The 16,150-nt window shown below is 40.1% G+C and overlaps 2 protein-coding genes across 2 annotated transcripts in view; one reads left to right on the forward strand and one right to left on the reverse strand.

Annotated features, from left to right (window-relative positions):
- The window catches only part of LOC139718627 (succinate-semialdehyde dehydrogenase, mitochondrial-like), a 39,208-nt gene extending 29,394 nt beyond the window's left edge, over positions 1-9,814 (reverse strand). The window contains exon 1 of the mRNA XM_071630084.1: positions 9,702-9,814. The gene's annotated coding sequence lies outside the window, so the exon portion shown is untranslated. The remainder of the gene's footprint in view (positions 1-9,701) is intronic.
- LOC139718628 (general transcription factor 3C polypeptide 6-like) lies at positions 9,393-15,978 on the forward strand. The gene is made up of 5 exons (XM_071630086.1): positions 9,393-9,512; positions 10,995-11,075; positions 12,456-12,552; positions 13,284-13,376; positions 15,272-15,978. Exons 1-5 carry the CDS (start codon positions 9,477-9,479, stop codon positions 15,337-15,339), a joined length of 375 nt encoding a protein of 124 aa, XP_071486187.1. The 5' UTR covers positions 9,393-9,476; the 3' UTR covers positions 15,340-15,978.
- Positions 15,979-16,150: the final 172 nt, after the last annotated feature.

A 16,150-nucleotide genomic window follows, 5' to 3' on the forward strand; every position in this document is an offset into this window, starting at 1 on the left:
TAAAAAGAGAAGAACATATTGCGACAACAGGAAAACGTATAGACCGTAAGACCATGAGTGCTACAAACGAACGACGCGATAGGCACCATTATTGAATCACTAGTATACCGTGGAGCTCAGTCTGCATATCATTATCTACAGGGTTCCGCAGAGGGACGGGGTTTAACCATCCGAAGGAGTGCAGAATTCTGCTATCATATAAGGGCGCATATCGCAGATCTTGTGGTAGCCTTTTGACAAGGCCCTCTCGCTGTATGATGGCTACAACGAGAGGGTCTTGGCCAAAGGCTAATCTTGTGGTTGCCCGACAGCGTTTTTTTTTTTTTTTTTTTTTTAAGACGGCACAGATTGGGGCATGGCGCGTGTTAAACCTATGGGAAAAACGTTGGGTTAGGGTTTTTGGTTAGGGTTAGGGTTGGGGTTAGGGTTAGGGTTGGGGTAAGGGTTAGGGTTAGGGTTAGGGTTTGATGGTTAGGGTTAGGATTAGGATTAGGGTTAGGTTTAGGGTTAGGGTCCCCAAGAGATTTTTAGCGTCTAAAAAAAACACGCTGCCCGATATACAGTCAACCTCGCCTCAGAAGTCGAATCCGAAGGGACCGACGGCCGGAGTGGCTGGAGAAAAATCTGTCGACTTACGTGAATTTCGACTTGTATAACAGAATCACCACATACAACATATAACACCACATAACTGTCTTCGACTATATGCCAATTTTTTTTCTATTGTGTGAGGTCGACCTTGGAGGTTGACAGCACTTGAATGTAGGGCAGAATAGACTATCAGGCTCAATTGAAAGAATCTCGTCAGCCGCACAGCTTGGGGAGACAGAACCTTATACATCTCTGGACCCAAGCTGCTTTGGAATGCCCTACTTCGATGAATCAGGAATGCAGATTCTATATCAATATCATGCTGTATGATTTACCTTAACACTTAAATCTTCCCAGCCACGCCTTCCCAACATAGTACTTTATTCTTGACTCGGGATAATGGTAATTAAATATCCTAACATCATGGCTGAACAGTTGAAGTTGGAGACATTCTAGATCAAGAAAGACGGATACCGGCGCTGTACAAGAAACCATCATCATCATCACCTCTCGAGCGCGAGACGGGGCTTTTTTTTTTTTCTTTCTTTTTCGGTTGTCGACGGTCTCCACTGCTGAATAAACACCCTCGATCAATCCGCTCTCGTTTAGCTCCGGATAATATTCAACCCCTGATTCAACCCCTGCTCGCATGCGCATGTTTACGGAGGGAGCGTGGTGCAGTGGAGGTTCTTTATATTTTTTTAGAAGACATTGGGGGGGGGGGGGTAGCTCCTAAGTGTGCCTCATTTGTGTTCCAGATTACTTCCCCCTCCCTCTCTCTCTCTCTGATTCATGAATTATATATTCTGTGCAAAAAATCAAAAAAAAAAAAAAAATCCCGAATCTCCGCACCCAGGTACACTGTAAAGCAATAATTCTGCACGAAATCGACAATATGCCTATCAACACTGAGATGCAAAAACAGCAGCAACCGCTCGTTAGGGGACGAGGCTGGCCAATATTATTTTTCTGAGAAGGGCCAAAAACTCATTTGTGCGCCTCTGTAAATGTAACTCTATACGGCTTCCTTCTGAAGCGCGAACACAGCAGTATACTAAGGCCTATTAAAACGCCCCTTCAAGCACGGAACGTATCTTATGGAATATTATCATTTATTGTCGTAACTTAGCTATTACTCATATCAATGACGGTGTTATCTGATATTATAGTTTTTGATATAAACAGTGGGGAATGTTTTGTAGCACCTGTAGTGTTGATGAATATGGTACGTGCAAAAGACCGATCTCGCAGCACACCATGCACACTGCAAATGCGCCATCATTCAAATCCAATGGCGCCTTTCGCTGTGACAGCTCCCGAAGATAGCCCATAGGCCTACATCGAACGGACAATACAGGGGCTGCTACACACACACACACACACACGTACACACAAACACTTTTGGCTCGTTAAAAAAAAAGAGAGAGCAAAAAGCCGAAGCCACAAACGAAAAACAAAATCGGGAAACACCCATGAATTTCAATTTCTAAAGATTCCGCCTAAGCAGGGGGGGGGGGGGGGGGGGTGGTCTTGACCTTGACACCCTTTCGGTCCCGCAGTGCTGCCCCCCCCCCCCCCCCCCACACACACACACACAAACGTTGCGAATAGGCCCCAGAGATAAGTTTGAAAGTTTGAAAGTTTGAAAGTTTATTTACTCACAACCCAAACTCTGGGTATCGGAGTCCAATGAAAAACATATAGCACATTATAATATCAATAAATAATAATTACAAATAACTCTGAAAAGTGTACAAAACAACTATAACAAACAAAATAAGAATGAGATGCGACTGATGAAAAGAAAAAAAATGTACAGAAATATACAATATATACACGATATATGGTTTAAAAAAAACAAAGAAAGGGAAATATGACGAGAGAGAGAGAGAGAGGAGAGAGAAAGAAGGGATATATGGAGGTGAAGAGGGAGAGTGAGAAGGACACAAGACTGGTGAATTAACAAAAGATATACGAGTGACTTTTGGTTCAGGAAAAAAAACAAAAAAAAAACGCAAAGACATACGGAAATGAATTCATACGTTAAGTGAACAAGAATGAAGGAAATATGGACGAGAAGAAGAAGAAGTAGAGAGGGGAAGAAAAAAGGAGGAGAGAATGAAAAGACAAATAAGTTACATATCAATTGTAAAGAAGGCACAGCCTGTAAAAAGGCATGTAGTATTTGCAAAAAGGATAAAAAATACTAATAATCTAAACATGTGTCATTATATAATTACAAAACTTGGATAAATTGGAAAGGACTGTTTTCTTTTGACAATTAAATAATTGATCCATCTTCATAGTGTTGGGGTATTTCCAGTAATATTTTTTAAGTATTTCTTTCGTTGTTCATTAAAGAGTCTACACTGAAAAAGGTAGTGAAATTCATCACCAATTTTCTCTTCATGAATATGGGTACAAAATCTTTCGTTTCTTGGAATCTGATTGTATCTTCCGAAACAATTGGCAGTTTATGATTAGCGCAACGGAATTTACATAAAATTTTTGCCTGTGAATCATTAAGGTGTCGAAAATACTTCTCAAAATGAAGATCCTGCTTAAAAATTCGATAATTTAAACATTGAGAATTTTTGTCTACATTACTATGCCACTCTTGTTTATAAATATCATTTAATCTGGTACTAACTAAACTTTTGAAGCCAGCTAAAGTGAGATGTGCTGCTTGGCTGTTCCAAATTGCAGTTAGACCTAAGTTGTTAAATATTTCTTTTATCCTAATTACCCATGTCATCGAATTTTCTTGTCTCGCCGATAAAACATATTGAAAATTATACAAAATATGCGCTATCTTTGACATATTACTGTTAACAAGTTTAAACCAAAACATTAACATCCGAAGGGTCACTGTTTTTTGTAATCTATCTTTACCTATTTCTCCGTAAACCATATAATTCGGAGTTCGCTTATGTAATCCAAGAAGTTCCTTACAATATCTACAAAAGAAAGTTTCAATTTGGGCGAGGTCTTCAAAACCCCAAATTTCACTGCCGTAAAGCAAAATAGGCATGATCAAACGTTCAAATAGCTCTAGTTTTACGTCGATTGGAAGGAGGAGAGGTAAAATTTTACTTTTCATGGAATACAACGCTCTTTTGGCTTGGGTTACTTGTTTGTTTATAGCTTTCTTAAAATTATTATTATTATTGAACGTCGTTCCTAAGTAAACATAATCATCGCAGACACAAATTTTGTCATCTCCGAAAAGAAAGGTAGGAGCTGTTCTAACTTTTCCACGGGAAAAAATAACTATCTTGGTCTTAGCAGTATTAACGGTCAGATGCCACAATTGGCAATAATCAAATAAAGCATCAAGAGCTAACTGGAGTTCCTCAGCATTTTCAGCCAACACAATCGTATCATCTGCATATAGTAATGTGAATAAATCAACAAACATATTCACTTCTTCGGTAGAACACGTTTCATTGATACCTGACGAAAGAAAATCCAGGCCAGGGTATCTCTGAGACAGAAATGACGAAAAATCGTTTAAATACAACGAAAATAATATTGGCGATAAATTCTCACCTTGTTTTACACCGATGTTACTCTTAAAAAACTCTGATTTAGAATAGGCCCTCATAAAGGTCACGGATTGCGAATATGTGTCTATTATTGTTTGCATAAATCCACTGTGCTGTGTCAATACAAACCTAACCACTAATCGTTTGTAATACCAAGGAGGTTCAACAGGTTGAGTTCAAACTGGCTGTAACTATTCAAACAGCTGTCAGTTTTCTTTACGGATGCCCAAAACAAAAGAATTCTATACAGGCGCATTGATTATGTGCCTTCCATGATCGGTGTTCGATGTCGCCGTCGTTCTGAGCAATCTGAAGATTAACCGCGAACATTATATCGGGCATATTTTGCGTATATATTTCAAGATTCGGAAATTAAACTTCACCTATCTTATACAAACGATAAAGCTAATAATAATAATAAAAAGTTCATCTCACGCAATGTTCAAAAGTGTAAATCTGAGCTGTAGAAGTGGACATGTTAAAAACTTGTACCCTCCTGAAAGCCGATTTAATCACCGTAATAAAATCGGCAAATAATATTTCTCGTAAAGTAATCGGAAAGTTTCCAATTATTTAGGACAAATTCCGACAAATGCAACTGGTATGATATAGGCCTATCTATTCCAGTATAGCTTCTTTTTTTAATTTGATTTGTCAGATTAGTGTCCAGACATAAAATGTCATGCAGTGGATTAATTTTCATTCTTATTTCAAAAATATTTGCGCAAATTCTATTCGCACACTCCCCGTGTCTTTACCTACCGTTGCCTTGTAACTGCCCATCTTTTATAGGCATGGCAGGGATGGCGAAAAGAAATTACCATCATTAAGACAATATTTTCCTTAAAGAATGGCAGCGGTATGGCCATTATGCAATGAGGCATGAATCCAGTGTCTTCCTTATCTGTACGAGCATAACCAATTTGGCACATACAAGTACTTCAAATATTCTTGAGCAACGGCATCGAACATGCATGCGATCACAAGGAAATAAGACTGATACGAGACTCTATCACTCAAAGCTCCTTTAGTGTAATCATGGCACTACCATTGCCTACTACACATGGACATTCATCATTTTCGTTAATCAATGCATGCCCATGTCTATGTCAAAAGTGTCCAAAAACATTTTGGACATTCTCCCCTGCTTTGATCTTATGATCTCCGCTGCCGGCAAGCCAGAGCAAACACAACGCATCTTAGAAAACTCTATAAACCAAAATGCGCAGAAGATAATAACCGTCTTAATTCAAGGTAAATGCACATGTGCAGTGGTGGTACGTATATCAGTATATCACCGCTCAGATATCTTCATTAGCGCAATGCAGATACCAAAGAGAAAGCTAACTTTTCAGATAACCCTTTGATTATGATTTGTAATCTCATTTTTCACCTTTTCCACCTATTTTTCCAACGTACAAAGAGACAGTAAGGGGAGCGGGTGTGATATATTGTTGATATGTTTCACTATTCGGCAAAGTCGTATACGATAGCGAGCGAGTCTGTTACTTCCACGCAAATGATACGAAATTAGTCATTCTCTGACGTTTGCTGCTTCTCATTATTTGCTTTTTATCTAAGGGTGCGTTTATCAACTCCTTTTCTCGGCAGAAACAGGTTATCCAAACAGCGTTCAAGGAATTTTTACGAGTTGATAAACGCAAAGCTGTTTTGAAAGCCCTTTAGGAAAGCCTTTACGAAAGGGTGAGTTTATCAACTCTCCTTTCTCGGCAGAAACAGCTTATCCAAACGAACAAGGAATTTTTACGAGTTGATAAACGCAAAGCTGTTTTGAAAGCCCTTTAGGAAAGCCTTTTCGAAAGCCCCAAATTTGTGGCTATCCAAACAGGTTTCCTAAACAGGTTTTCAGAAACCTGTTTGTGAAAGCCTTTTGGAAGTTGATAAACGCAAAGCTGTTTTGAAACGGCTTTGTAGTCTTGTACTTGCAGTTACGAACAATGCACGCCTTATGGCCTCTTCTCCTCGGGTCGAATTGCTTAATGCAGCTGTACGGTGACAAGCCAGTTAAAAAATCGATAAACGCAAATATTTTGAAAGCCGTTTCTAAAGGGCTTTGGAAAGGGCTATCGAAAGCCGTTTAAACAGGGGAAAGTTGATAAACGCAGCCAAAGTCTCATGCCGCCACTCAGAAATATTTGAAGTATGTGCTACACTGGAGCTGCCTCACAGATAGGAGGACAATTGATTCATGTGGCATTGCATCATGACTCGTCACTCTCAAGGAAGATATGTCTTTATGATGGTAATTGCTTTTCGCCGTCCCTTCTTAGAAAACAAGCGGCACATTAATAGTACAGGCAGTCAGGGCTTTGGAAAGGGCTCTCGAAAGGGCTATGGAAAGGGCTTTCGAAAGGGCTATCGAAAGGGCTATCGAAAGCCGTTTAAACCGGGGAAAGTTGATAAATGAGGCCAAAGACGTTTCCGCCTGAGAACGCGCATCAGCCAAAACAGAAACGGTTCCTTTGTCAGTGACCATGCATGATCATGCAATCATCATTTTCGAGACACCTGTATGTAGGTCCTATACTCACTGAGATGCGCATAGTAAGGTTAGGTGGCGTCGGATCTCGCACATTCAAAGTGGTTTGATTCGCCGAAAGTCCATTCGTTATAGGTCCATGGTCTATATAGCCCTGATACACTTGCGGCGTTACATGAACTTGTGGAGGACAGTTCGAAAAGCGTCACAAGGTAGAAGACGTTTGTGATAACGATCATCAGAAAGGTGGCAAATACATTCCCAATGAGAAGACGGAAGAGCTAACGGAACTGCCGAGTGGTGGTGGTATGGTACTGTAGGGCAGTGTTCGGCTTCCCCTTGAACTTCCACGCTGTTGCTTCAGTTTATTGCTTGGAGCTTGGTGTGTAAAACCTGGCTTTAAAAACCCGCGGCACGAGGGCTACTAGTCTAGTACCAGTAATGATGCAATGATATGAGTGGGAGTGCTCATCCCATCAAAGAGCAGGCGCTTCATTAGACGGAAAGTGGATTTTTTTTTTTTTGGTTTTCAAATGTGTTTTTTTTTATATCTTTATTTTACTTTTTTATTTTTCATGCATTCAAATGAAAAGAATGATAATCTAGAGGTTATTGAGACAGTCAAAGAGGAAAAGGATCTTGGGGTGTACTTTTCTCCTAACCTCAATTTTACTCTTCATGTACCGGTATACACAAAGTAGCTGCAAAGGAAAATAAAGTACTTGGTCTGATCATCAAAGGGACCTTTACTCATCTGACTAGGGAAGTGTTTGTCCTATTGTATAAGGCCCTTAGGTGGACCGCTCTTGGAATATTGCTCTTGGTATGGAACAAACGAATTAAAGTTAGCATCTGAAGTTAACTCGTCATATTCTGAGATACTCTTAGTATTTGGGGATTCCATCCCCAGAACATCGACGTGAACGTTCAGATATGATTCAAGTGTTCAAGATTTTGTATGATATGGAAGATTTTAATCCAGCTGTTCTCTTTGTTATTCATGATCAAGTTTATCAGGCAGAGAGTAGTAAATACTTGGAATAGCCTTCATGCAGAAGCTGTCGAGACATCATCAGTTAGCAGCTTCAAGTCTAAGCTCAATGATCACTGGAAACAGAAACAACAAATTTAATCCAGATTGCATGTGACCATCCCGTGGATACATCACATGGGACTCCTCAGCAGGCTCAGGATTGAATCATTTGAATGACCCTCTACAAGTCTTCAACTTACTGGGCGTCACCATAGGTAATTCAGGTAACCCCCCCCCCAAAAAAAAAAAAAAAAAAAAAAAGAAAGAAAGAAAAAAAAAAACTTTCATAGGCCTATGGCTCTCCTCCGTGAAGCCAGACGTAGTCTATGTGGTATTCTAGCCCCAACCAGGCGCGCGCGAAGGAAACTACATAGTCCTGAGTAAAAGGTGCACTTGAGCAATGTGTTGTAACGGCGTTGTTGTTGTGGGTTTTTTTTTTTTTTTCTTCTTCTTCTTCCGGTTATGTCTGCCTTCTTAAGCTGAAGATTCTTTAGGACTCGAATGTCTGGATCTGTATAGATGCGTTTGTGATCACAATAATGTACACATTTCACAAATTGTACTGATGACGTTGGAATATTATAACAATAAACGCCATGAATAAGATTGCTAACGAGTAACGATAGAGCTTCCGAGCCATATATTTAGTTAACACATATAACATTAAACTGGATTTGTCAACTGGCATCATAAGACATTCTTGGCTTTATACTACACTACACTCTCAATTGACGTACTAAGTGATGGTCCCTTTTGCATTGCCACGGCCGCCTGAGCTGGCCTGGCCCGAGGAACGGGGCGACTAGTTTGCAGGCACAAACCCTTGTTGGTCGTAAAGGAGTCTGCGCCAAGACTACTACATGCACCACTTTGGCACTGTCCCATAGGCCCTGTGTTGGGAGAGGCTGCAGTGTAGTGGTGCGTGTATTAGTCTTGGCGCATGCAGACTCCTATACGACCAACAAGGGTTTGTGCCTGCAAACTACGGGGCGACCGCCAGTGCTGACCCGTACCCGTACCCATATCCACCTAGACCTTCAATGCATGCATTCATCCGCTAGTAGTAGGGTTGGGGGTACCACGTATCGACACCCTAAGGATCTGTAGCTTGTTTATTCTAAAAATATAATACAAATCCGCCTAATTCTTACCTCAAATATGCCATAAATACTGCAGTTTTGAATGTCGTGACCGTCTCGTTGATTATGAATCTCCGTTTTAAAATAGCGCAATTTTAGTGCGTGCGTTCCGTTTTCTTCGCGCAGCTAAAAAGGGAACCTTGCGATCGACACCCCCTCTCCTCCATAGGTATACACGTGAATTTCACAGCATAGGTATACACGTGAATTTCACAGGCCATAGGTAATACACGTGAATTTCACAGCCATGCGTCGTTACTGATCGGATGTGTAATTTTTAGCTTGGTTTGTTTGAGTTTGATTTTCGTTTCTTCGTTTTTATTGTTTTTATAGCTAATGACACTTAATCCCGCGCGTACTTTTTTGTTCTATACGCAAACAGCCATGATACGCAGGGTGTCGATGGGAAGGTGCCCTGTCGATAGGTGGTGCCCCAACCATACACAGCGGCCGCTGTGCACTGCTACACTTGATACAATTACAAGTAGCACAGCACTACGCTGCACGACCGCTTTTCGCGAATTAGCGGGCGTATTTTATGCACACAGCTCTTTCACACAGACCTTTCCGTTCAATCTCTAACCCAGAACTATCGGCCTCTGAAGAATAAATGGACTAGCCAGAGAGGGGCTGATTTCATTGACGGTGACACTGATAATTGTAGCAACATGACAGATACCCATGATAATGACTGGATCGAGGAGGTAAGCTATTAAATAAACACTAGATCTAACACTAGTAGCAGTGGTGACCTCGACCCATCTTAATTTTCAAACATTGAATCGAACGTGTGGGACTACAATATGCTATCTCCACTTGCGCCGAGTCTATCAAATGTTTATAAGCTATTTACCGATCTTAGGACGAACAGAGTTGAATGTGTAAAAACTCACCCCTATCTGCCGTGCCTCCACACGTGTATACCCCAGCCCAGGTGAAGTAACATTTAAACCACAGCCACAGGCATGGCAAAGTATTTACACTCTACCCGAACGCTCCGCACCTTGTCAATCGGCAGAGCGAGCGTCGAGCGGTCACGGTCGGCTCATCAGAGTTGAACATTGAACTTGCAGTTTTAGATAGGTCCATAGGTGTAAAAATTTGCATGTAGAACAAACATGGAAACGCTTTCTGCATACTAGTCTGTTCCCAACGCTACCATACCATTAACAAGTGCAAATTGCAAATTTAATTTGATTATGAATTTATGGTATGCCAGTGTAAGGCCAGGGTTTAATAATATGTCTAGTTAGATTAGCATTGACCATTTTTGACTTGTATCAGTCATTAAGCTTGTCTTCAGTGTGACAATTTTTTTTTTTTTTTTTTTTTTATGGTGGGCCGGCCATGAGCTTGTCTAATGTTAGTGTTTTGGTCCTTCTTCTGCATTGGCTATCCCAGCAATGCAAGTAGCAACTTAACCATATGATCCCTAGCTTTTGCGATTATCCATGCAGAGTTAAATGTACATGGTAATTCTGCAAACTTAATTCCAGTGCTTGGTTAAAATGGATTCCTTTAATTGTTTTGTCAAATGACTTTGCTGTTATTGTACGGTACCGCTTGTCTTTCTACACCATTCGAAACAACAACAACAACAAAATTTCTTTCCTTTTCTAAAAACGAAATTGCCCCTGTTGGGTTGCTGGGATGTTGGTCATTAAAGTGATATGTAACTTGTATAATGATAATTATAACAATGATAATAAAAAAATAGAACTCCAAAATTGTGTTCCTTGGCTGATGGGATTTCCTTTTTTTTTTCTGTCCTAGATAGATGATGTGTTAGTAAGACCATATCCAGGGATGCGCAATCATGAAACATGGAGATACTAAACTATAATTTTGCCAAAGTATTGAATACTAGTACAGCTGTAATATGTGTCACCTTAAATCGGGACTATATTCTAGTGATGTAATACCGGTAATCATGTCACCAATTTTATTCAGGCTTCTGCAGCGAAATATCCATAAAGTGGTGCAGTAGATTATATTGTAGCAAGAATTTGCTTCAAATTTTCAAGTAGCTGTTTGTAGTGGTTCTCCTATTAGAGGTACTGTTATGCTTTAAATTACTTGTGAGGGCTAAGTTGTTGTTTTCTTTTTGACATTTGTGGTCTGGTTTTCTCTTGACCCTTTCTCTCCCTTCCTCTTCCCTCTCTCTCTCTCTCTTTCCTACAATGAAGGAACATCTGGTCCTTGTAGAGCTGTCTGGTGTGGCGGATGATCAGAACTTTGCCAAGTCCAAAAAGGAGTGTAAAATTCTGGTGAGTAGGGCTGTGCTTCTATGAAGGGCAGGAGAAGAACGATGAGCTGGCTCAGTTGGTAGTTTGTCTGCCTTACCATCAGTGGGTTCAGGGTTCAAGGCTCATTGACAACTAGCTTAGCCAATGTGTGCATGGTAAAGCCGCCACCTCTATTAAATGGCAAAGGTGTAAAGGTAACCAACAAGTTAGCACAAAAACTCTGACCTGTCAATGACTCAAAAAGTAGGTTTACTTTACTTGGATTTACTTGGATGTAGAGATGTAAAACGGTGAATTATTTGCCCCTCCAGATACTGTAAAACATGATATATTCGCGGCATGAAATTTTCGCGAATTGGAGCCGACAGCCTTTTTCGTGGCATGAAATTTTCGCGAATTGCCACTGGCGTTCAATGCATGTAGTGTAGACAAAAACTTTCGCGTGCATTTTAATTTCGCGAATTTTGGCGCTCACGAAATTCGCAAAATTAAAATGCACGCGAAAATTCCTCGTTTTACAGTATTACTTCAGTCCTCTGACATGGGTTCTAATTCAGGGGATGGCCATTCCATTGTTTCTCAAGGATAACTTTGAGCTGATTAACACTTGATGATGCTATAACTGCCTTGTCTGGTGAGGATTTCCACTTGTTACAATATTGAACAGAGAAAGACTTGTGATGTATTATTACATTTGGATCTAGGTTTTCTCACTTGGAGGCTGTGGCCTCTGATTCTGGAGCTGCCTATCAGTCTGAAAAATTGATAGAGATCAATTGAAAGATTGATTGAGAGTCACACCTCATGCACAGTGGCAATGCTACCTCATGTTTCACATAGAGTGGGATGAATGCACAGTGCATTGGTTGGTTTCTTATTCCTTCTCAAAAATATTTGTTTGTTACCAATGCCAAGTTTTCAAGGGAATTGCTGGAGAAGTAATAATCGGGGAATTCAGGGAATGGTACATATACCTACAGTACAGTGAATGTTGTGTTGTCCCCCCCCCCCCCCCCCCCCCAACATACATAGAAAAATACACATACTGGGGCTTTCAAACCTGTTTAGATACCAGTAGTCACTTTTTGTAGACTATCAAAGAACATCCAATACAGTCAGGTTACTGTGTAAAATCATCTCATTGTCTGCATTTGAAATCTTAATAGCCACTGTATACGAGCTGATGCTACAGACTAATTAAAGCATGGGCAAATTAGGCAGTTAACTGTTTATGATTACCCCATATCAAATATGAAATACCATTTTACTATAAAAGACAGGATGATATAAATATTCTGTGGCAAATGATGGTCATGTGTTGATGGAAAGTGATAGGACAACACCAACAAAAATGGATCATATTTATGACAATGATTTATTTGTTGTTATTTCTTGTTACAGGGCATTGAGACAGAGAAGCCAGTCTTGCAAGTTGGCAACTCTGTCTTCCAAGGAGAATACAAGAAGGCCGTCGGCACCATTGTTATTTTTGAAGGAGGTAGACGAGTTTCTCTCCTCTGTTATGTCTCTTACAGTCTCCTGATTAATTGATTATTATAGCTAATCACTGCCTGGCTTCTGCTGTTTGAAACACCAACATGAACATGCATGTGATATGACTTGTTTTCCCATAGAGCATTAATTCCAGAGGTATTGCATGCATGTGCACTCCCATTATAACGAACATGGTTATAGCAAAATTCTGGTTACAATGAAGTAAAAATCAGGCCGCAACATCATCTACTCTGTGTTCTTTTATTGGCTATTTGTTCAATCATAACAAAATTTCGATATAGCGAAACAAAACTGCCAGTCCTGAGGACTTCGTTATAATGGGAGTCCACTGTATTTTACAGCCTAGTAAGTTTGAGACGTGTATCTAGTAGATGAAACAAAGAAAAACAAGAAACAGCAAAGCCTGAACATGTAATACTGTATACGTGAGCAAAGTGTAATTTTCATGTCTTCTGTTCGTTCAGTTAAATTGATTAATTATCCACCCCTTTGGGTTTTGAAGCATCAGTAAGGGTTTCAGCTTTGTATGGTTACCCAATATTTCGTATTATTTCAAAGTTGCCTATTGTGCATATTAAATATCTCTTATGGCTCATGCTGAGCAGCGATTTTCGAGTAAGTGCCATGTATGCCATGGTAAATTCAGTGAACATGCCAACAGGGCCAACTCATCACCAACCTCTACATTTTTTTTTCACTTTGCTCCTATTGCAGATGATGAGGGCAAGAACTGGAAGTACAAATGCTGTACCCACAACAAACTGGAAATGAAGCGAGTCTTCTTGCAGCCAAAGGAAACCAGTTCAGGTAGGGGGAAAACAACACCCTTTTGATTTTTAAAGGACATCTTTTGAAAAACAAAAACGGTTGTTCCCTCTGTAAGGTAAAAGTTATCAGGTTAATTTGTAATGTCAGTGATTCTTCTGAAGTAGGTTTCATGTGAAGCAACACTCTCAGAATCATTGCAGTCGTAGCTTATGAGTTTTATGCAATTTCTCCTCACTTATTTTGAGTTTAGCAGCCAACTGAACATTTCAGTACTTCCAGTATGGTACTGAGCTACTAATTCAGTCTTGTTTTCATGCACCGACAGACAAAGATCTGTATGGCAAAAGAGTCAACCAAGGTTCTCGCAAATTTTCCCTTCAAGTAATCTGGCTTGCACTAGCTTGCATTAGCTTCAACAAGAGGAGCCATTTTTACTTCCGTGATAAAAAAAAGTGGGAAACTAGAGGTCAGTGTATTGTAAAACTGACTTGTCATGTGGGATGTGCACCATTAGCATATTTTATGACCCCACATAAGAATGAATTTGCAACCAGCCCTGAAATCATTCCAGCAGTACATCATGTGAACTTTTCACAAGATCAGGTACCATACAGACTCCGTTGACTGTGGTCCTAACATATCAGAAACAGCTAGTGTCATGGTTGTAGTTCTTGTCCTAAATGAATGCATACACATGGTGATCTCAACCAAATATTACTTGTTGTTTTTATTCCTCCGCCACGAAGTGGTGCCAGAGGCATTATGTTTTCGGGTTGTCCGTCCGTCCGTCCGTCCGTCCGTCCGTCCGTCCGTCCGTCCGTCCGTCCGTCCGTCCGTCCGTCCTTCCGTCCGTCCGTAATGAATTTTGTGGACAGGGTAACTATCAAAACCTTTTGAGGTATCCTAATGAAACTTGGCATGTATGTGTATTAGGGGGTGAAGTTGTGCCTATCAACTTTTAGGGTGCACATGCTCAAGGTCAATGGTCAAAAGGTCAAGGTCGAATACATGAAATTTCACTATTTCCACCATATCTATGCAATGCCTGAAGATATTTTCTTGAAACTTGGTGTATACATGTATTACCCAATTAAAATTCTCTGGTGAAAGTTTGGGTCATGAGGTCAAAGGTCAAAGGTAAAAAGGTCAAGTAAAAATATTAAAACTTTACCTTTTTTCTATTTTCATGGAACATAGTATATATACATGTACTGACTGGCAGTGATTATCTAGAGAATTTAGGGTTCATGGGGTCAAAGGTCAGGGTCAAAGGTCAAGGGCAACACTTCAAAATTTTACTATTTCCCTCATGTTTATGCAATGCCAGCAGGATTATTTTTTTTACACTTGGTGTATGCATATATAACCAAAGAGAGATTCTCTGGAAAGTTTTTTTTTTATTTTATTTTTGCCTTTAAAGGTCAAAAGGTCAAAGATCAAGTGAAAGTGCTGAACTAATTTTTTTCCTCCATATCTCGGGATTTTCTCAAGTTATCTTGAAACGTAATACATATTTATGCATGTTCTGCCTGACAGTGATTATCTTATGAATTTTAGGGTCAAAGGCCAGATGAAAATGGCAACAATTTACTATTCAATACAGAAATTGCACTTTTTCTCCATACCTTGAAAATTACTCAATACATAAACGTATGAATGGGTTAAAGTCAAGTTAAAATCCTTAAATCCCAAATACATGCTCTCCTATTCATCCAATTAAACCTAGGTCAAGGAAGGTGAACATTTAACACATTTGTGACAAACTTGTCATTTTTATATTTTGCCAATTTTGTGAAAATGTAATCACACATTGTCTACATGTACTATCTAGACCTATTAGGAGAATCATGCATTATGGCGGAGGCATACCAGTCGCCATAGCGACATTTCTAGTTTGTTCTTATTTTCCAAACATTTCTGGTTATTACATACAGATGAAGCCCAGGCTGATGCAGCATCACCAGCTGCCATGGAAACAGAAGATGCAAAGGATGACACCTGACCATGGGAGGACTAAAATTTCACCTCTTGTGACTGAAATTGACTGATGGGGCTATTCACGTCACTTCTGTTGTTTTCCCTCTCCGTGCAGAAATATTTGAGACTGATAGCATGTCCAGTTTTGGGCATCTGATGAAAGATGGCTGAGAAAGATCAAGGAGCAGTCTGCATGATTAGCGAGGACGTTCATTACAGTTGGCCAGTTCTCTAACTGGGACAACCTTATATAGCAAGGTCATTCGTACTGTTAATTTGTCCTTTTAAAATGCGGTCCTCTCATTAAACTTGTTCAAGGAAATGGAAGTAGAAGTCTCGTCGATAACCCAGGCCAAAAAAGTATCAAATCATGTTCATATGATTTAGAAGTAAGGGTATGACCATGTGTGAGAACTGAACTTCTGTAAGTAGGTGATGCAAGTCTGTAAGTGCCTGCTTTTAAGATTAAGATACTGTGTTTCTGATACTGATATCTTGATGATGTGAAGGCGTCGTCACTGAGTGGATAAGAGTGCTCATCTCTGAATCACACGAGTGTGGTATGGGTTCGTGGGTTCGAGCCCATGCGAAGCCCGACATGCATTAAGAATTTCAATTCACTTTACAGACTATTATTACCCCGGTCACTGGGTACATTATTTCAAACCAGCACTAACAGTACTCACTCTTCACTCCTTGCAGAGCATTCCCGCCAGTTGCCATTTTACAAGCACGCACTTGCTGATCAACAACAAAAAAATTTCATCCTCCCAGGTACCAATTTTTCACCTGGGTAGAGAGCAGCAATGTGGACAAAATGCCTTGCTGAATAGATC

The sequence above is a fragment of the Diadema antillarum genome, unplaced genomic scaffold, assembly GCF_040938485.1.
Source record: "Diadema antillarum isolate AM-2024a unplaced genomic scaffold, OU_Dant_1.0 scf00000098, whole genome shotgun sequence".
Classification (NCBI taxonomy): domain Eukaryota; kingdom Metazoa; phylum Echinodermata; class Echinoidea; order Diadematoida; family Diadematidae; genus Diadema; species Diadema antillarum.

Coding starts and splice junctions, on each gene's coding strand:
- LOC139718628 (XM_071630086.1), top strand. CDS start 9,477: ATGACAGATACCCATGATAATGACTGGATCGAGGAG. Junction 9,513..10,994: donor ATAATGACTGGATCGAGGAG/GTAAGCTATTAA, acceptor CCTACAATGAAG/GAACATCTGGTCCTTGTAGA. Junction 11,076..12,455: donor AAAAGGAGTGTAAAATTCTG/GTGAGTAGGGCT, acceptor TTCTTGTTACAG/GGCATTGAGACAGAGAAGCC.